Raw genomic sequence first — 22,203 nt, 5'->3', positions numbered from 1 at the left:
ATATAAGTCCAATACTTTTTTAAATTCTATGAAATTTGGTGACAAAAATTTAGGTCCACAAAGTTGCTAGTTACTCCTAACATTATTGCCCACTTACTATGCCTAACTTTGTCCAGATTGGCCTCACTGGCTTTAGTCATGTACTGTATCTGGTGGAAATTTAATATAAAATGCTGACATCATCCATGATAGTAGGAATTAAGACCAGGACACCTTCCTTTCCCACCCTTGTTTGGGGTGAAGCTGCAGCTCGTCCTGGTTGCTGTGGTCTATGTCCAATGTAGTTACTACCAAGTTTCTCCCACGCAGGGTACAGGTTCCCCAAGGGGTGGAGAGTATCCAGTTGTCATGTGGCATGGTGGTTAAAGCATAATCCTCAAAGGTGAGAACAAAAGGGTTCTTTTTTTAAAATGTAAGAGCCTCCTGAGTATTTTTAAAAGGGAAGGCTAAGTGAAGGACACTCTTTTCATATCCTATTCTTTGTAAAATTCATTCATTCTCAGATTTTTTACTCAATGTAGGAAAGGAAACCTTTAAATGAGTGCCTTTCTTCTGAAGTCTGGTGGTAGATTTGGGCACTGTGAAGCTACTGTTTGTTTAATGAAATCTCCCACAACAATTGTATTTTAAGGATCTGTTAATCCTCTGGATTAAAGGAAATATTATGATATGATTGTTGTAATTTTTATTTTTATTAGTTACACCTTACGCCTGAAATAGTAGAAAACCACTGCAGTGCTGTATGTTAGGTACAGAAGATTTGGGAGAGAGCAGTTAAATCAAAGAACTGAAGAATTCTTTGGTGGAATACCAGCAGCATGTTATATGTGGGCAGCCACCGTTACTCTCTACCTCATCAAAGCCTGGTACTAACTGGTGTTGTCAGTACCTTTCAAATATAAAAATTCCACAGATTTCCCTACATGGTTTGATTATTATTATTTTTCCAGAAAGAGGAAATAGAGCTAAGTTCCAACAAGCTACAGAAAATATTATGCAGCCCAATGAAACCAAGGTCATTTGTAATAACATTTTTGTTATTTTTAAAAGGAGCATAAACAGTAATGAAGTCTTGGCATAGCAACAAGCATGTTGCAATTATTGGAAGCCAAGGTGTTACAGATCTTCAAAAGCAGGTCTGTGAAGTCCAGTAGGCATGAATAGAGTGCAGTGTGATCTCATATCATCACGCAAACAGGCAATTCTGATTCTTCTCTCAAAAATCTTTAGACAAGAATTTGAGAGTAAAATAAAAGAAATAAGAAAGATTTTATTCACTATACATGCCAACTGGAGTATTTAACCATAATTTAAGGTTTGAAGAAACCAATGGGAAAAGATTTTGTTATGGCTCAAGCTTAACAACATACATACTTTGCTTTGCTGAGTGTTGGGCTCCCTAGTTCACTTTTTCCAAAAACATCAAATGCCTACCAGAGTGGTATTTCTGCTGTGACACTCATCAGCAGTTCTCGTCTCTTTCCTTTTCTGAGTGCAATATTACTGTAATTCTTTAATCTCTGCTTGTCACTATAATTGCTCATTATAAATATACCTTGCTGAGAAATTAGGTCATATGGCAAACACTTTTTTTTGGTTACTGAAAATTTACAACATCAACAAAATATATCCTTTACTGTGCTTATTTTTCAACTTTGTTAGATATCACAAGGAGCATCCTTGAATGATTTAAGGAAAAAGAAGAGGCGTGCCCCTCTTCCACCAGCTGCATCTGCTCCACCCACTCCTGCCATACCAAACAGGACAGAAGACAGGGAAGACAAGAGGAAGAGCACAATGGGTGAGAAGTGTTCTTTTCTCCTGAATAACCCTATTCATGTGTTTTCAATGCTCACTGTTTGAAGTTGCCTTAATTCTGTTATGCTGTGAGTTTGGAAACTTTTGTAACTTGGGGAAAAAACTACATTTCTCTGCAGAATGAAAGTCTGGAAATAAGTGCTCGTATATTACCTCTTCTTTTTTTTCAATGGCACCATTCAGAGTATCAAAGGGTAGTATAGATAACACTCATCAGGTGATTTGAATATTTGGCACAAACTTTATATCCAAAAGCACTAGCCCTGGGCCTATTCTGCACCTTGAAGGTCATGATTGGTTTGCTAGTAAATGGAAATACAGAAATAGTAAATGGAAATGCTAATAAATGGAGAGAGACCAGGCAAAACTGAATGCATCTGAAGCCATGAAGTTCTGCTAGGACCAAAGTGCAGTGAACTTGGTTCAGTGTTTCCTCATGTTTCTAAAGCCTGAAGACATTTGATTTTCACATAGTCCTCCAACAGTTTGACATCAACTGCCCATATAAAGTAAAGTTGTTTTTTTTTTTAATTTCATTCCTGCTTTTATTATAAATCAATACCTGATGATTCTTTAGCTAATCAGTAGAAGAAAAGAACTGATGCTCTCAAAGGAATGCCAGCAAAAGAAACTGTAGCTTCAGCTGCATGTGGCACCACATTTACTCACACAGGAAAACTGGAAAACATTCTCCCAAACCTCTGTTGTTATCTGCCTGGTAGCTTGTTCAGATTGTTGAGGGCTTTGCTTGAGTGAGGACACCAGGATTGTGCTTCTAGCAAGCAAAGTGATTTTATAATGGGTCAAGTTATGAGATAATGACCCCACATATTGGAACTCATTTTTCAGTACATTAGGAGAATCATTCTTCAAGTGCCGTAATGCACTCAGTGCACTTCAGTTCATGCCTTTGACCTCATGTTTCATAAAATGCCTGAGACATACAGATATGACATTCTGTCATACATAATTGCTTGCATTACAAATGCCTCACAGTTTAGTAAGAAACCTCTTGGCTTTGTTCCAACATTTATTTTCAGTAAATGCTTCACATTTAATGCCTCAGCATTTATGTAGCAGCAGGAGTCCATTATCATGTGACATATTCAACTCCATTGACATTTCTTATTTAAACTCTCTAAGGGCAGTGTTATTGCTGGACCATATAACGCAGGAGTTTTCAGCAAATTGGCTTACTTTTAATCACTACAGAGGTCACACTACTGCTTCTCATGCTTTGACTTACTACTGGTCACTTTTTGATGACATTTGTTGCTTTAACTTTTTATACGTGTTCCATTTCTTTTGTATTGGTGCTCAAATGTTGCAGATGAGATGTAGCAGAGCAGAGCTACTCCTAGTCTGTTCAGTACTGTGTATATAAGTGCTTGTTGGAGTGCTCTGCTCGTGTAGGATTCTGTAGTATCGTTTGCTTTAATGGAGCCTTATTATTTTACACTGACAAAGAACTCGTCCCACAGTAGCCCTGTCTTCAGTGCTTTTTGTTTTCTGCTACTTTCTTGAATGAATGTGTTCATTAACAAGAAAAAATGTTACAGCCAGAGAGGGTTGGTAAAACAGCCTCTCTTCAGGGCCCTTGCAGGAAAACAATGAGAAAGCACAGATGGCTCTGAAAGCATGAGAGAAAAGCTGTGAAAAAAAGCAAGACTCTTGTGAGGGGAAAAAATGTGCTGCAAGAAATAGTCAGCCACATGATGGAAAAAAAAGTATTAAAGATACCTGTGTACCCCTCAAGTTAGCCATGTGAATCAAAGCAAAAGATCCTATCAAAAAATGTTCTCAAACTGGCAAATTCCCCATAGTGTTCAATACTATGTTATTATGACACCAAAGTCTTGTGCCAAATTTCCTCAAAGCAGTAAAAAAGGGCTTGCACATTTGCCAGCATTAAATTGTGTCTCTGGAAGATACTCTTCTGGAAGCTAGTGACTGCTAAGTAGAAAATCATAATGGTTTAATCTTTTTTCTTTGCCTTGGTGCTGCTTCCCTTCTCAGAAGCCCCAAAGCACAAGCCAGAGAGTGTAGGAATGCATCAGACCAAACATGTCTCTGCCAGCATCCATCTTCAGCAATGACCACTGCATGCTTCAGGCAGGGTATGAAAGCAGAACAAGCAGGTAGTCGTGGTTCCTCAGTGCACTTTCAACCTCTAAGGACTTTCCAAATAACAGTAGCTCAAGTTCTGTACACCACAAACTGGCAGCAGCTTTTTACATTGAAAGTGGTTGCATTGAAAGAGTACAATGCAAAAACGCATGCATTTCTTTAGTTATTGCACATAGTATTGAAATAATCCCCCAGACAAAGTTATGGGCATTTCCTTTGATAGCTTCAAACACTATTGTACAAAAAACAGTTTAATCATCTATTTCTCTAAAATAATGAAAACTGACTCAAAAAGAAGAGCAGAAAAGCCTATAAGATACCTACTTCAAAACAGTGACCCAAGGCATCTTACTCTTTCTCTCAGAAAGAGTCAGGAAAATAGTCACATAAAGTATATGAGAGGTCAGCAAATTCAGATAGTTTGACATTTCAGAAGATAAAATAAAACACATTTTTCACATTTTATTACACAGCTTTTTTCAATTTTTTTCAGTTTGCTTAACTATTTTTCTTCATCTTTATGCCTGCCAAAACTGGTGATTTTAACTGGTAGTTGTAATGTATATCTATGTGCTGGGCTCAATTCTGGTCCCACTGCTGTTGGTTTAAGACACACCTTTTCCTTCTCCCTTAATTATTTGGATGTAAATAAGAGCAGAACTAAATCCAGAGAGACTTGGAATGCGGGTAAAGGAAAATCAATGTGTTTTTAAAAAATTAAAATGAACAGAGTGATCATTATCTTGCAATGAAGTAACAAGTGAATTGATCCCCCTGTAGGTGATGGACGGCAGGTGCCACAAAAGCCTCCTAGGGGCACCACTCGTGGTGCCCCCCAGTTAGTGATCCCCCCACCCCCACCTTACCCTCCTCCTGGCAGTGACATTGTGGATCCAACAGTGTGTTACAGAGAAGCAGATGTTACAGCACCAACAGAGCTGGTACCTAAACGTATGTTTGAAAATATATGTATTTGCATTTCCATTCTTTTGATGATTACTCTCAGGGGTAGCTTTTCCAGACTTTCCTCTCTGCTCTTTAGACACCCGTGTCTGTTTTTCCCCCTTTTTCCAGCCTGCTGTCTTTCAAAATGCCCAATGCAGTGTAACTAACTAATATAAAGTGAGAAAAGCACTTGCTTGGAGAGGGTTTTGCACATGATACCTGGTCATTGTACAGAAGCATTTTAAAATAACCATCAAGCTTTGTTGCTTTGTTCAACTGCAAAAAAAAATATTTTGTCTTTTATCAATTCCCCGAGTTTGTTTTCCTGTACTAACAATTTTTTTTGTCTCCCCAGAGATGAGTTCCTTTGAGACTCGATGGGTCTATCAGTCTAGGTTGAAAACTACAGGGTCTTCCTTAAGAAAACGAAACCATTTACAGGCCCTGTATATTGTAAAGGCCTTCCTGTCCTAATGGGTACATCTTTCTCGGCATCTCTGGGTAGTCCTTTGTGTGCTCTTCACCTTGGGGCGTAACAGTTATCAGACAAAGAAGTACAATATTTTTCACATGCCCGTGTACTTGTGAAAAGCATGTTTTCATGCTGCTTTTCGTGCTTATCCATTGACTGCCTTTAAATCTTTGTACACAATCCAAGTCTTTGATCATGTATTATGTTCCCTGTGGGCTTGCCCTGCACACCCATGTAGAGCCGGTAAAAGCAGCAAAGCTCTGCACGTTATGACATCTCATGGATGCACTTCCTTTGAAGACTAGGAGGGTGTCTCCTAACCATGGCATAGAGAAATGTCTCCATTAGCTGCTAGTTTGACAGAAGGTCACTTTCCAGGACCTTATGTTTACCAAAAGTACTCTGCAGGTTGCAGTTACTCTGATACGTAAATGTGGATGTGTTTGCTGTTAGTTACCAGGTAAATCTAAAGCACTATTTCTCAAATTGGAAATACAAATTGTTAAATTTTATGGGAGCTAATGATGAAAATTAGGGAGATCATACTAACAGAAAACCTGAATCTTATTGAGGAATAACCCTAAGACATCTTTACCAGCTTATGCACAGAAATCATACTTAAGATCTTCTTTTTGTTCTAGATACTATCAGCTTTCCTGTGATGTTTTCTTTATTAAAATCCATTGTGGCCTTCTTTGCATTAATATTTCTGCTTCATTTGAGTTTCTATCACTGTTATTTTGCAATGCTTTCCTGATCTACCTTGCTGATCAAATACCCTTTAATCAATGCAACCCTGATGTAATCAGTGTCATCATTTGCTCCTAAACAAACACAGTATCTCAGCCAAAAGGATTTGATTAAGCTTGTACATAGAAACATAACATGAATTTTTATTGTCCTCAATTTAGTGAGAGCAAGAGCTTAGTGGGTACTTATTTTAGACTTAAAGCATCAGTGTTGGAGAGGGACAAGTTTTAGCTCTGTAATTATGCTTTGTCCTACCTAGATAAAGATAAGTGTGTAGATTTACACAAGAGAAGCGTGTATAGATGTACCCATGAGAGACAGCAGCACAGGTAGGACAGATGCTAATTACATTGCCTAATGCCATTCTGAAAGTGCTTAGATACTGTAGTGTTTGAGCCCTGTAAGAACAACGTTTTGCAACAATGTGTTGTATTGCCTGAGAATGCCTCAAGCAGTGCAAATAAGATTTGGGTGGTAGATTCAAAGAACAACAAAATTTTCAATCTTCCTAACTCTAACCTCAGTAAATGTGTTTTCTCACAGAATGAGGTGGGGAGGAGGGTAAACGGCTGATACCAGGTGTTGTTAGAAGACGTGTTTTTTCTTGAAGTCTCTCTCAAAACCACTTTCTCTGATAACAGTTGTGCGTGGGTGACTGTCAACAGCAGTATGTGTTCCATGAGAAAAAATTCCCATTTAGAAGTTAAAATTCTGCGATCACGTGGAATTTAAATTCTCACTCCTTATGATCTGCCACTGTCTGTGAAGGGCTGTCCTTCCTCCCTCCCTACACGCAGTTATCACTGTTCATTGAGTTTTCCAAATTTATGTGGAGTGTAAGTAATTCATGAGTATGGCCTTTAGTGAGATACTTGAGCTTTTCTGTATCAAATACCATTTAATACATTTTAGAATCTCCTCCACAAACAAGATCTTCACAGTTTTTCTCTTAAATCTTTTTATCCGAGTTACATGACTTTTTCTCTAACATTTGGTCTGGTAGAACCTTAGCTGCATGTTGTGTGCACATTTAAATTGATGTGTTTATGGGATCCTTTCTCCTTCCTTACCATGCTAATCAGATTGTTCACGGCCTGATTCTAAGATTGACTGTACTTCGGGAATGCAGAGATGGAGATTGTTGCATGGTGTTTGGTTATGTCACATTGCTTGGGAAGTTCCAAATGTGTGAGTTGGTGGTAAGCTCTGTGCTACTTACCTGAGGTAAAGAATGCTTGTAGTGAAAGACTGCTGCACCTAGACAAGCAACTGAAACCTGCTGCCTTGAAATGTCAGCCAGCTCTTTAGAATAAATTCAGTATTCCTGTGAAAAGCCACATTAGCCCTTTATTTGGCTAGTTATGAACTATCATTAAGATATGCAGTAAGAAATTAAAAGCTCTATGGGAAAGAACAGACAATATACTCTGCCTTCCTGTAGCGTGAGATCCTGAGGTTAAGTTTTTCACTCTCGCACTGGATAAAGTACTTGTGAACTCAGGGCTCGCACTGGGTAAGGACTTGACAACTGATTGATTTGTAAATTTCAGAAAGTGCTATTTCTTTGAAGAAATTAAATAATGATTTGAACCTGTCATTGTTTTTAACTGTAGATCAAAATAGTCAAACATCCCTTAATTAGAAGGTCTTTAAGGGGTAAAGGAGTGGGTACACTATTTTATTTTCTGTGGATGACATGTGTACTAGTGGTTGATGAATAAAATCAGGTTAATTTTAAGGTACTACAAGAACAGAAAATAGCCTTGTCTATATATCTAATTTTTAATTTTTTTCATTATATCACTGATATATGAACAGATAATACAATCTGGCTGACAGAGACAATAACTGTTTCACAAACAGTTCAGTCATATTTCTTCAGTCACTTTAGACATATGTCTAGTCTTTCACAGGGCTAGATTTTAAGAGTTTGGTTTTGTTAGCTTGAAAAAAATGGGTAGAAACAGAGAGTAAACGTCACTCTTTTACTTGTGGCTCTACATCAACTGAGAACTGAGAGGTTCTGTGCAGGGAGTTTTGCTGGCTTGTCATGGTACACTGCTTCATAAGGCAGGTGTCAAGTGACCCAGCCTTTTCTTTCTCAGAGGTGGTCTTTAAAGCAAGTCTCCAATGTCATCTAACTTGCTCCTTCTGGAGAATTAAAATTCAGGCCAAGTAGAGCAGAATTCACAGACATACAGAGTACCAGTAAGTATTGTGTTGTTAGGATTGAGTTAGCTTATATATGAACCCAGGCAGTTAGAGCAACTGTGGAATTCCAGATTTTAACACGTGTGCCCATGCACCTACACCTCCTTTGGGCATCTGATTCCTTAGTGTTACTGAGCATGCTAGCCATTCTGCAGACTGACCTGCACAATACTTACAATTTTATCCTTTTACTCTTTTCCCCCAACAGTTTACTGTTGTGCATCATTCCCTTCATACTCCAAGCGTGTCTGACAGAGCTTGCATCTTCCTATGACCTTCATCCTTCTGAACCTCCTGTTGCCTCTGCTACCCTGATTCTTCTGTTGCCTTCCTTCCTCCTCTGCTGGGAAAAAAAACCCCTTTTTTGACTGAGATTTTGGCTTCTTTTCTTTTTAAACTTGCACATTTTCTTTAATTACTATTGATTATTTTTGGCTGTGGTTCATACTCATTGGTGAGATGTATGCTCCAGAACTGAATCGTGTGTTATATAAATTGATATATCAGCCTCAGAAAGATTATCTGTCGTTCTTTTCCAAAATATTCTCTTTATTTTAAGCCGTGGTTTGCTTTGATTTGGTGTTGCAAAAGAGTGTGTTCTTGGGACAGGGTGTCTTACTTTCCATATTGTTTAAAGTTTTAATGAAAAATTTCTAAGAACTCTTTAAGTTTTTCTATTGCTCTAGATAAAAAGTTTTGTATTGCCTATTTGCTCTATTTTCCTTTTATTGCATCTATTTTGTTCCTTTGGAACATAACTAGTACTGGGCATGGCCTAGTCAAGTTGAAGTGCAAGATTCTTTCCATATCTTGGCTATCAATCAAGCTGTCAAGACAAAAGAAACGGGAAGATCTGTTGCATCTATAAGGGGCTTAAAAGGAATACCAAAAACCAATACCAAATACACTGATTCATATTCTTTACTTATGCTTTCATCCTGATGCTTAATATGAGTAATTTTATCTTGATGCTGGAGATACGCTGTGGAAATCGAGGTGTGTGTTCTATTTCTGTAACAAAAGACTCAAACCCTGTTTGCTCAAGATACATCTCATTCTACAAGTCCCCTTTTTGCTCTTGTACTAGGAATAGTCAGTGAGTTCTAATTAAAATAGCTTCTCTAGGTTTGTACTTAGCAAAAACTTCTTTGTGCTAAAGGAAGTTCTTCATGAGAACGGCCCATAAGACATGTATTTTTAATAATCCTGAGCTACAAACATAGGCTTTATGAGTTGTAATGTAATGGTGCACACACCCAGAACTATTCTGACCTCACATGTACTGTGCTTTAAGACATTCATGTTATTTAAATGAGTGACTTGCAATACATAACTCTAATTTAAATGATGAAAAATTATTGTTTTACCCTCAAGCAAATAATCATGTTAATCTTGACTCCTTTCCAGGTAGGCAAAATGGAGAATAAGAAAGCAAAGCATTCCTACAGATAATATGAAATATGACTAAATTGGGGGTTGACAGTTTTTAATACAAATATGACATGTAGTTAGTAACTTTTAAATGATTCTTTAGAAAGTATACTTAGTACCCTAAGGGTCTTCTAATAAAAGTGGAGTGGATTTGAACTCTCTGAGCTGCCAGGTACTTTATAATACCTTCTTAAGACAGGACAATGGTTTAATTGTAAGTCTTCTCAAAAAAAAAAAAAAAAAAAAAAAAAAAAAAAAAAAAAAAAGTAGGTGTTCACAATGTGAAGATTAAGAACCTAATTTACCCATTCTCATTGCTCTATTTGCACCCTATTTGTAACTCCACAGTTATGTGTCCTGTGGAGTTCAAACTAGTGTAAAAATAATGAAGTGGTGGAACAAAGTGTTTTATATTGAGTACAAAGTACTGTGTATTGTCAAAGCAGTTCTTTCCCATTGACACCATTGTCTCTGAAAGGTGGCAAAAGTTTTCAACAAAATCGCATTTTTAATGAAAAAAATCTCCTTGCTTCGAAAGGATACAGCTGTGGCCTCTCTCTGCATAGCTGGTATGTTTCCTACAAATAGCAGTCTCTTTTCAGGTACCCTCCTCATGCTCTTAAAAGCTCTAGGTGAAATCTCAAAAAGTTCATTATTTACACTTAATTTACCTTTTCTTTGACTAAAATGCAAAATTTACCTCTAAAATATATTCAGGGCAATTAACAGTTTTTGTGAAATCTCTAGGAAAATATAGAAGAAAGATTTCTGTGTCTTTAAAAGAAATCATCCTATTTACAAGAATTATACTATGACATTAGCATAGTTTGAAACCCCCCAGTACTGTACATGGTACCAGAAAAAAACTTTCAGTGACACTCAAGAAGTCCAAATCTGTGGAGTGGAATTGCGCAGATACTGTGTCTCAGAACTGTTAATGCACAACAGAGTGTGTGCACGGAGGGGTTTAAGCAAAGCATGTTTGCAGGACCAGGAACTCTGGAAGTTTGGGTCATGAGCACCAACTCAGCCCTGAGGGGAATTCCTCTTTGTTCCAAGCTTCCAGTCAGGATTTGTAAGAGAACCTCAACTTGGCTTCTGAAAGAGAATGGGTTTTTTCTGTCATTTTCAGTAACAGGCAAGAGTATCAGCGTAGATCTCTTTGATGGAGTCTTAGGTCAGCAGTGATATGAAAGGACATTGGCTTGGTTTTACTCCTTTTATTTTAACCTTGGAGACATTGGAAATGTAGTGAGAATGACATGGAAAAGTTCATAACAAATTCACCACTATAACAAATTTTTCACCAAAATGCTATTAGCAGAATTAGTAAGAAACACATTTAATATACTCAGGATTTATCTGCACTACCAAACAGCCTTGTTCAAATGCCCTTTATGTTAAGATACCTGGGGTGAAAATCAAATAAGCAGTCAAAAAAAATGGAAAATATCATTGAGCCCTTTCTGGAGAACAAATAAATGCCTAGATAACTTATAAATCAAAACAAATTTCTGTCTTAAAACTCCAATGTCATTGACATTCAGTGCTCTTAGGGAATAAGGACAGGTTTACGATTTATGATTCAACTTGTTCTGATTAAGTTCTGGGGTTCTCAACCCCTACGAAATCCAGTGAATTAGAAACAGATTGAGCAAATTTAGTGGTGCACGAGATTTTATGAAATCTTTTTGTACGTTGGCCAGCAGAGGGAGCCGGTGTTGTCCCAGACTCACAGTAGGAGAGCAAGAAAAATAACACTAGAAGTGAATTTCAACGTGATAGATCCCAAAATTACACAAAGTTTTTTAGGTTTTGGAGTAGTTGTTATTTTATTCTCTTCTGCAACTAAAATTTTTTTTAAAAATTGTTTCTAGGTTATTTTAAAATCAGTTTCCTCACAAATAAGAAAATGAAGATAAAATTATATTTTCAGGCGATGCCACTGTGATGGCATCTTCCAGATGCAAGCTCAAATTTTTGTTTTAAGCTTTCTCAAATTATGGTGCCTAGATATTGCCTCTGTATCTATAGCAGCTGTATCCAAAGTGTGGTAACTAGTGCATATGGTTGGTATACGTGCTTAAAACATGTGTAAGTGCATAGGAGGAGGTCAGGTTTAGTGCCAGTACAGATAGGCTGTGTTCTGCTAGGTGGATTTATCAGCTTGAGTCTCAGAATTTTAAAATCATGACCTGATCAGTTTAGTATCCATCTTCTTTCACTGACATATTACTTTATTACCATTAATTCAGTCACTTAGAGACTAAAATTTGCTTTTCAAAACATCCTTAAATATATTTTCTACATGTAATATTTTAGGGGTTTTTCTTTACAGTTGGAATCTTTGAGGATCAAAATGAATATTGAAAGCCATCTTTCTCACTGGGCAGATGGCTTTTTTTTTCCTTTTCTAGTGACAAGGCTTTAGAATAATATTAAACTTTGAACTCATTCCATTTTTATCTTCAGAAAATGTGCTACTGGTGCAGCACTGAAAATTATTCTGGGCAGGTAAAATATGGAGAAAAATATTCTAAATATATGAATGGTAAAAGTAAATATTTCTCTTCTTGTTGTTTTTGAACTGGAATTATTTAAAGCTGTATGTAGTATCTAGAGTGCTCCAGTAAGTGCCAAGGGAGAATGATTGGCAGAGAAATCATCCAGTTCCAATTGTATGATGAGTTGCAAAGATTTATGATGCATTTGTTTATTAAACATATGGCCATCCAATCTATCATATGCCCATCACTTGTCCCTTTGTTCTGCTTTTTTAAAGTAAACTCCGTGGTCATGATTCTCAAACCCTCACCATTTATGTGTACAGCCAGTTTAAGCCTTCCTTATTGTTCTGTTGCAGTATAAAAGTTCCTCTTTTTGAAAGCTGGGCTGTGTATGTGTATGACATCAGCTCTGTCTTCGGAGCTTGGCTTCCAGTCACTACCATGACTCTCAATATATATTTAGTACATGCAGTAGGCACCATTTAGCGTTCCATACAAAAATACATGTTATTTTAGAAGACAGAATGGAACTTATTCCATCCCTCGAAAATTACAGCCATGTTGTTTTCTGATGTCATTGTAAAACTATGGACTCCCCCCTCAAGGACAGTGAAACAAAATTGCTGTCTCTGTTTACACTTCTTATTCACAAGCTGGTGCTACAGCAGCTCTGTGGCTACAGAAGTCCACTGTTAAAATTCATTAGAAGTTGACAAAACAGAAAGTGACATAATTAATTCTTTGTTTATCCAGAAGAGCTTACAGGTAATAAATGCTGATTTTTGCTGAGGTGGCCAAGGGGAAAGGTGATCTTGTATATTTCCCTGCAAGAATCCCCTGCTTTATTCCTTTTTTATTGCATATTATTGTGCATATTATTGCATATTATTGTGGCACCATTTTGTAGTGGTAAATGACTGCTGAAAGCATCAAGTCCAAAGAAATAATGAATGACTCCAGAAGCTGGCAGCATACTGAACAGGTATCAACTACTGAGTCCTTTATATTCCTTGAATGTACCTTTAATATGAAAAAACTATTTATTCTGTTCACTTCTAATAAGAAAATAGTAAACTTGGGTCACCAGATCTGCTTCATTTTCTCATACCTTAAAAAAGTTCTAAGGAAGGAGTCTGAGTCCTGGGTACAAACACTGGTTGGAAAGTGGGGGTAATTTCATATTCCCTTACATTCCCCTACACTGTGCTGCCTGCCTGTATTGGAAATAAGAGTTGTGGTTTTGCACACTTTGAGCCAGAAATCAGTCTGAGTGTAAGGAAGCACAATCACTTTGAATAATCAAAGAAAATATTTTCTGGTTACATTAGTATGGGACTGGACTCCAGTGAATCAAGTAGTCTTCCTAGACACATTTCCTGGTATTTAGATTTTTATCTGTACGTACCTATTTCATGTAGTGTGGAATAAACCTGAGCTTCCCTTCTCCCATTTCTTCTCTTAATTCCCTTGCAGACCAGCTTTGCAGTCCAAGTGGTCTGTGGATAAAATGTGAATGTTTGTTCCAAGTGAAACCAAGTTCCCTGTTGTCCTCCCCCTACATCAAAAGAAGAGCAGTTTTCACTACAGGAGCTGTACCTTTAATAACTGAGTGGCATCTTAGGCATACTCTGCTGCCCTTGAATGGTGGAATGTGAGGATGTTGTCACAGCCATACACACAGAACAACTTACACTTCATCAGTAACAAGTGGGGCTAAACATCTGTGTTCAACCAAATACGTGCATGTGGTACAAGTGTGTGTGTGTGAGAATTTCATCCTGGGTGTGAATTTGAAGTCATGCCAGGTTTACACATAAGTTATGGGCCAAATAAAACTGGAAGGTTGGTGCTTTAAGTGACATGTATAGTGCAAGATTTTACTGATTCAAATGCAGGCAATGCTCGTGGAGCTGCAGTAAACAAACTGTTGAAAATTTTTCTCTTTTCCAGGTAGGTGATGATTCTAATACCAGAGTGCTTTTCCATCCTTAGACATGCTCATACTCAGCTTTTCCTATTACCACTTCTAAGTCAGAAAACACTGACTAAAATGCCTGCCTACTTTCTGCTAAGAAATTGGGAATTCTGGCCATGCACATTCACTTCTCGGTTTCGGGCATGAGGGAGCAAAGGCTGAGAGCAGAGACACTTCTCCTTTGTCAGCTCCTTTGGTGGATTCCATAATTGTGGTTCCTGGCATGGATAAAATAATTACTTTCTAACCTACTACCATAAGCAAAGGCTGGGTATAATGGAGGACAAAGACAAAAGAAGATGGAGGAAAGACTGAGAAAGGAGGACTATGATTGACAAATACAATTTCTTCTTCTAAGACTATAGGCATTAAAAAGTGAAAATAAAGTTGCTAAATATATGGTGCCCTCCCATAAACAGTTGGAGATTGGTAGGGGATTATATGCTTACTTGTTAGAGTAAACAAAACAACAAATTTTCTACTTTTCAAGCATCTGATAAAAATCATTATTGTTTTCTAGTTTTTAAAACATGTATGTAAGCATTTTTCTCTTCCATGTTTTTTTTTCCTCAATTTTTTCACTTGACAAGAAGGTAAAAACTAAAAGGAAAATATTTTTACAGTTTGTAAAAGCATAAAACTTAATGAAGAAATAGTTTCAATATTTTTTTTCTTAACTATGTGGAAACATGCAAAAGATCTATTTTTAAGGTATATCTGTGGATGAAACAGTCAAGATTTAAATGAATATACATCTTAAAATATACGAAGTATGACAAATTATATAAGAATTATAAAGACTGTAAGAAAAAATAATTACTGGCTTTCAGTTCAAGATAAGAGCCTTGTTTACTTCACTTTTACTTGTAAGAGATGGAGCATTTTGGAAGGCAAACAAACTCTTACAGACTTGTGCTCCAGAAAGCCTCAGAGTTGACTGCCGAGGGCTGCAGAAGGGCCAGCCTTTGGAACTTGCTCATTTTGTTGGAAGTAGATGGCACTTTGGGGACTACTGTGTGATTGCATTGGTATATTGGTTTTGTTCTGAAACCCTTTTTGGGTGCTCCCAGTCTGAGACATGCTAAATCAATGCTTGAGAGTGACACAATTATTTTAATGCCACTGTTCTCCCCAAACATAAGAACTATCTTTTTTTACTTTCTTTTCTTTCATTTTTTTTTTCCCAGAAGAGATCCTGTTCCAATTAAATATAATGTATGTGGATATTTTATTGATTACTTACAGTTTAAAACTGTATTTTTTAATTTCTAAAACCCCTCTCTGCTTGCCTTCAGAGAATTAGAACAATATGCTGATTAACTGACCAGTCAGTTAAAGAAACTTTGAGGTTTGAGTGTCCAAGTTTTCCAAATGAAAGCATTACGTTAAAAAAGAAAAAGGCAGGCATATACTGTAATTTGCTTGTTTGCTCCACTCCCTTGTGGACATGCCCAGCTTCCTCTGTACCTGGCAGCTTTCCTGTTCTGTATTCATCATGCTGATCAATGGGATTCAGATGTTCCTGAAATAAAATCATTTGTCTTCAGCCCACTCTTACAAAGGACACAGCCTGTACTAGAAAGTCTTTTCTGCACTTCCAGAGTACGTTAAATACATGCCACTGTTCATAATACAAGGCTTTGGCAAAGTATCGATTGCTTTCTTCTACACAAAAAATCCTTGCACAGGGAAACTCCTTGTGGTTTTTTTCCGCAGACTTAAATTAGTGCCTTTGAGAAAATTAGCAGGCTGATAGTAATTGAGACAGAAGTCTTTAAATTTTCATGCTGTAATGAGAAGAGTAATAACAAACTACCAGCTTGATTCTGTGCTGGTTTGATAGGGGCTGCTCTAAGGTGAGTGGAAAGTTTTATAATACCATGCTGAAATTCTGACTAACCAGGAGAATTAAGGTAATGCTGGAGCATTACTGTACAAACTGTACTGTACAAAGTGCAACAGTGGCCAGTCACACCTGCTAAAAATTTTTTCAAACACACTTTTTGGGTAATGACTTTAGGAAAAAAATACCCTGGTTCTTTTGAGTTTTAAAAAGAAGATGTCTTTTTTTAATTTTTTAAAGATATCTTTAATTTTTTAATTAGGGATAAGAACAGGAAAGAGAGAGGATAATAATGAATACAGAAGGGGGAAAACAGATGGAGATTTAAATCCCAGGACCTTGAGGTTCTTGATTTTCAAAACCAAAAAGATTTGAGAATTTCTCCTTTCTTTTTTTCTTCTTTTATTTCTTATTTTCTTCCCCCAGACCACATCGAGTAAGGATTTCTTTTGAACTTCTGTATTAATGACTGAGTTGTCTGATATCTAAACCCCATCACACTAGGGGTTGAAGTTTTGCTGTTGTTCATAGCATCCTTCTCTCAGTATCCCTGGTAGAGAATAGAAAATAAGCTTTTACGTGTAGATGAAAAAAGTTTCCGTGCTCTGTCCTTCTACCACTTTATTAAACTTTTGTAACTGAACTTCAGGCTCTTATCCTTCCTGACTCATTCAGGAGAAGCTGGTAGCCAGTTTGAAAGTTACTAGAGGGTTTCATAGACAAGCTTAAAACCTACAATTGGGTGACCTTCTCAGCCTAATTTGAGGAGGAACTGATGCTGAAAAGAAAGAAACTCAAAGGCATTTCCAAATTTCCCCCTTTTATGCTGATCCTATTTAAGCCCATTGACTCAGGTGAGAAATTCCCCAAACTAGCTTGCCTATTTTGAGCGTATGATCATAGCAAACCTTCAGATTCTAGAAATGGCCCTGCTCCAGCAAAGCACTTAAGCATGCTTAATCAGGTACCCCATTATACAGCATGCACATTATTATTGAATGAACTGTATAAATGAAAGCCTTAAAATTCTTCACATGAATAAAAATGCAGACCAATTTTCCCTGTGGGGATTCATCCCATGCAGGAGATATCTGCAGCTTTGCATTTTAATCAGTGAAAGGTCTGATCCTGCTGCTGTTGAAGTTGGGGGCAGAACCCAACTGCTGCAGTGGAAGAAAGAGCTGATACTAACAGCACGTAATATGAAAGGGGAAGATGTTTTCCAAGTGGGTGTTCAGATGATGACCCATTTCTTGCATCAGGCTATTGTTCACCAGAGATGGCACTGCCATTAACGTTTTGCTATCCACAAATCAGTACAAAGCGTAACATCCAGTTACCACTCTTGCATGTTTGCATTTCTTCAAGTTAATGGGGAAGGAGAGCCCCAGGGCAAAGCATGATTGATGAGATAATTGACTTCACACGAGGACTGTGGAAGAGCAGGCCAAATTCAGCTCTGACTTAAGTATTTCTATCTCTACTTATGTCTGAAATAATCTGATGTAGTCCATCTGCTGCCAAAGAGGAGTGGTGGCATGACAGCAGTGCTCTTCTGTGAGCGCTTTGTTCTCTACTTGTCCAGTATTCCCCTTCTTACCAGGCTCCCAGGGAGAGCTTCAGTGTGCACTGCTGGAAAAGATAACTTCATGGATAGTGTGTGGACATCATAGTATCAAAAATCATGAAGTGGTTTGGATTGGAAGGGACCTTACAGATCATCTGTAGTCTAACACCCCTGCATGGACGGGGATACATTCCATCGGACCAGGTTGCTCAAAGCCTCATCCCACCTGACATTGAATGCTTCCAGGGATGGGGCATCCATAGCTTCTCTGGACAACCTGTTGCATTGTCAAAAAGAAGAATTTCTTCACAATGTCTAGTCTAAACCACCCTCTTCCAGTTTAAAGTCATTCCCCCTTGTCCTATCGCTACACGCCCTTTTGAAAAATCCTTCTCCAGCTCTTTTGGAAGGCCCCTCTTCAAGGATCTGGAACATGCTCTGAGGTCTCCCCGGAGTCTTCTCTGCTCCAGGCTGAACAAATCCAGCTCTTTCAGACTGTCTCCTCTGGAGAGGTGCTCCAGCTCTCTGATCATCTCCATTGCCCTCCTCTGGACTGACCGTACCCTCCCTGCATTTGATTCTTGCCCTTTGCTGTGATTTCTTGGCTGTGTCTGTATCACTGAAAAAGAAGTCTGTCTCTTGCTATAATTCCATAGAACCAATTGCCCTGGTGGTCCTCTGCAGCATGTGTGTGCCTGTTTCCTGCTAGTTTAGATCCAGGGGTGCCTGTCAGTGTTTTAAGTGGAGAGTGTGATTGGCATGCACTGTCCTGGCCTCACTGCTCTTGGTTTGCCCTCATCACAGCACAGGAGTCTGGTCTTCAAAGGGCCTAGGAAATATCCTTTGAAAATGGTACAATGCCCTTATAGAGGGTCTCACACAAGAATTTCAGGGAGATCCTATGTGTACTCCAACCCTTGGTTTTCTTCCCTACTAGAATATTTTTTTCTTTACTGGGCAGCTTCAGAAGGCAGACTGTTTTAGTGACAAGAAGTGTTCACATACTCAAAGTAGTTTCTCACTAGGTTTATGCTTTTACTGACATAATTGGATGTCTTACAGCTCTGAGAAGTATGATAGCAGAGTAATCCAGTGTGTATGTGCAGTAAAATGTGTTATAACTCAGAAAATAAACACGGTCTTCTAGGTTAAATTATTTCTGGAAATATAATTGCCAAAGTAAACCAGCAGCCCAAGTTTATTGAAAAGCCTCTTGGAGGCAGAAGCACGTTTTCCACTGATCAGGAGGTCCAAGAAGAGTCAGTTCATGTACATCAAAAGAGGTCAGAGTAGAGTTTTGTGCCTTTAAACTATGGAGGTGTATGAAAATGTTTTCATATCTAAATTTGGAGCTAGCTGTTGAAAATCTGTGTAGGTATTTACATTGTTGGTGGTTTGGCTGAAGTATGTTTTGGCCAATTAAATGGAGCTGTTTTATGCCATTTTAATTGTAAGTTAGGTGGTTTGTTCGCAAAATTTTCTCAGGGCTCTGTCTGACTTCAGATTATGCTAAGTTACTATCCTATAAAAAGAGAAAGAGATGGAAGGAAAAATGATGCATGCACTGATGGGGGAACTGGAGGGTTCTGAAAGAGTGATGAAATCCCATTTCGTTAATCATCACTCCAGCCTGTAGTTCACTATTAGCTTTCAGTATTAAGAAAAACCAGTATTTGTTGCCATTACTGCCAGTAAGTCTGCGTTGATAAGAAGATTTTTTCTCAGATGTGCAGCAGTTCCCAGTAGAAATGCTTCTGTTCCCAAGACAAGTATACTTTGTCCCTAAAATAAGAAGGCAGCTGTTCAAAATTTTTTATTTGTATGTGTGTAATACCTAATGGTTTCAGTAATAGATTATTACAGATTGACCTGATTCTCTTTCACCCTTCCTAACTTTTAATCACTTTTAATTAAGAAATAAATACACAACTGGGAGTAGAGTTCTGGAAAGTGCTCTTAAATCTCACAAGGGTGCCTGTACATATGTGTATGTGTGCTTGGTTTAGGGTTGGGTTTTTGTGTCTCTTCTTTGCTGAGTTTGCTGGCAGCCAGTTGCTGGGGAAGAAAAGGATAATTACAATGCAAAATTGTTTTATGTTTTTGTCCTGTGGATGATGCTATAAATGTAAAATTGCAGAAGAGATTTTATGGAATTGTTAACAAACTAAGGAAGATAATTAATTGATGCAGAGTGCACAAGGGGAAAAAATTAGTGACGTTTAAAAAGAGAAGTTGGGCAAATAGCCTTTTTCTGTGGTCTTAAAAATCACCTAATAAAACATTGTTTTATTGCACAGGTACACTAATTATTTCTGCTTTTAATCATTACATTGCATATGCTTTTCAAGCAATTTTATAGAGTGTGTTCTCTAAGGTGGCTCATGAAAATCACCTTCACAGTGTGTTCGTTTAGATGCTGCAGTGTGCCTGAGTGAAAGCCAACCGCCTCTGAAAAGGATGCGGATTGCCCAAATCTATCACTTAAGACTAATAATTCCCTGCAAAATGGGGAGAGTGGGTTATTTCTTCACCAGGCTCATTTACTGGGCAGTCTCTGGTTTTAGAGCTAGATTTTCCTGTCCTGCAAACACCCCCAAAGAGCCCTGTTATTTAACACAGCATGTCGCCAGGGTTACACATGGTGATTTATGAAAGTGCAAGTTCGAAGTTATCAATAACCGCTCTTAAATATATTTATGTGTTATCTTCCTCCTCTAACCTACATTGCCTGCTTGTTTGTAGTCTTTTGGAACTGCGCAGATTAGGCACCCTGCCCTCTCCTCATCTGAAGTAAGGGACCATCCAGAGCCCTGAAATCACCTTGTGAATCATTCTAGTTTGCTGTTAACCTCAGAAAATGAACACCAGGAACTGTTGTGAAACTTTTCCCATCATACTTCATTGTGTATAAAAGGAAATGAGCAACTCACACTACTGGTTCATTTTCTAAAATCTGCCCTTCACAAGGCCAAGTGACAATGTTCTCTGGTTAATCAAGGAAAGATCTACTTTGACACACAATCCTTTTTCTGTCAAAGAGCATTTTACTCTTTGTGTCGCTTTTATGACATCTGATCCCTTTGAATAAGGAAGGCTAGTTACTGGCTATGATGTAGAGTTGTCAGAGAGTCCAAACAAGGCTCTTATAAAAGCAAGGAGCTAGTGGGTTCAAGAGGGTGCCAAAACAGAGAGGATGAAAAGCAGTTCAGCAATAGCAGCAGCATTCTAGATCAAATGGGCTTTGCAGGGGTCAGGGAGTCTTTTTCAGTCACTGAAGAAAGGATTGTGGGAAAGAAATAGGAATAATAAAGTCCAATATGTTGATTTTCCCCTGTCTGAAAATCTGTGCTGCATTAGTTCAGAAATTTTTCTTTGCTTGTTTGGCAGGTGGTAAAAATAAGGGTCTGAAAGGAGAGAGGGTAGCAGACGTTTACTTGCAGGGGTAGATTCCTCTGAGACTTTCAAGACCCAGCAGACATTTTAGGTTGTGTTGTTTTGAGAGAGAGGCTTCAGGATCATTTTCAGTATATGTTTGAAAGGAAAAGCAAACATTAGTGCACAGATCTTCACAGCTGCTTGTACATGGAAAAAACAATGGAGGGACTGGAACACTCTTCATTTCTCGTTCCCTGGCTTGATCCTATCTTGTATTGCCTTTGGTGTAGGAAACTCCACTGCCAAAAGAGCTTTTGTGAAAGTTACAATACTTTTCTGTTGTGTTATCAACTAACAACAGACAATTTTAACCCCAAGGGAAGTGCTTAACTACCTCAAATTCGTAAGACAGGTTAAATGAGTCCACATTTCATTTCTTTTTCAGCCATAGGAGGGTAGACGTAGGTAACTGTCATTAGTTTGGGACTGACTGAGGAAATGCTGCAGATTCACAGGGTGTAACTAATGACACTCCATTTGTACCTTTCTGATGAAATGTTTGGTGACACATGTCCTTTGTGAGTCTTTTAATTTTTGTTATTGGCTAGCATGTAAAGGAATGGATTTACTTTTGTTTGCAGGGTTTGCAGTAAGAATGACTTCAATTAAAGAGCCTATTGGAAAACATGAGGATGGGGCATAGGACTAGGAAGGAGAGTGAAAATATCTCATTATGTGAGACGGGAAGTCGCATGCAGGGCTGTGTGAGTCAGCAATGTGCCCTTGCAGTGATGAAGCACTAACCACAGCCTGGCTTGCACTAGAAGAGCACAGCCAGCAGATCACAGGAAATGATTATTCCCCTTTACTTGGCTACCATGAAGCCACATTTGAGTCCATTGTCCAAAAGTGAGTCCAGTTTTGAGTTCTGTGCAACAAGATACTGACACACCAGAGCAGAGGCAGCAGAGTCTGGCACAAAGCATCAAGGATGTGCATTACGGTGCTGAGGCAACAGGGCATGTTCAGCTCTCCCCTGCAGAAGGGAGGGGAAGGAGAGTTTGAATGCTGTCCTGCATCTAAAGGAAGAGGAAAGACTGAGAAAGACTCTTCTCTGAGATTCACTGCAAAAAGATAATAAGACTGCAACAGTGACAAGTTGCAGCTAGAATTTTTTTAGTT

General features: G+C 38.2%; 1 protein-coding gene across 3 annotated transcripts in view; it reads left to right on the top strand.

The window, feature by feature from the left end:
- COBL (cordon-bleu WH2 repeat protein) overlaps nt 1-22,203 on the top strand; it is a 156,314-nt gene that overhangs the window by 102,563 nt on the left and 31,548 nt on the right. For 2 of the 3 annotated variants that reach the window (XM_059469673.1, XM_059469667.1), the window contains 2 exons: nt 1,663-1,801; nt 4,726-4,896. In XM_059469673.1, coding sequence (XP_059325656.1) covers nt 1,663-1,801; nt 4,726-4,896 — 310 coding nt within the window. Of the gene's footprint in view, nt 1-1,662; nt 1,802-4,725; nt 4,897-8,531; nt 8,840-22,203 lie in introns of those variants that run through there. The other variant, XM_059469690.1, reaches the window with a different exon arrangement.

This window comes from Ammospiza nelsoni, chromosome 1, assembly GCF_027579445.1.
Source record: "Ammospiza nelsoni isolate bAmmNel1 chromosome 1, bAmmNel1.pri, whole genome shotgun sequence".
NCBI lineage: Eukaryota > Metazoa > Chordata > Aves > Passeriformes > Passerellidae > Ammospiza > Ammospiza nelsoni.
This window is presented reverse-complemented; position numbering and strand designations above follow the sequence as displayed.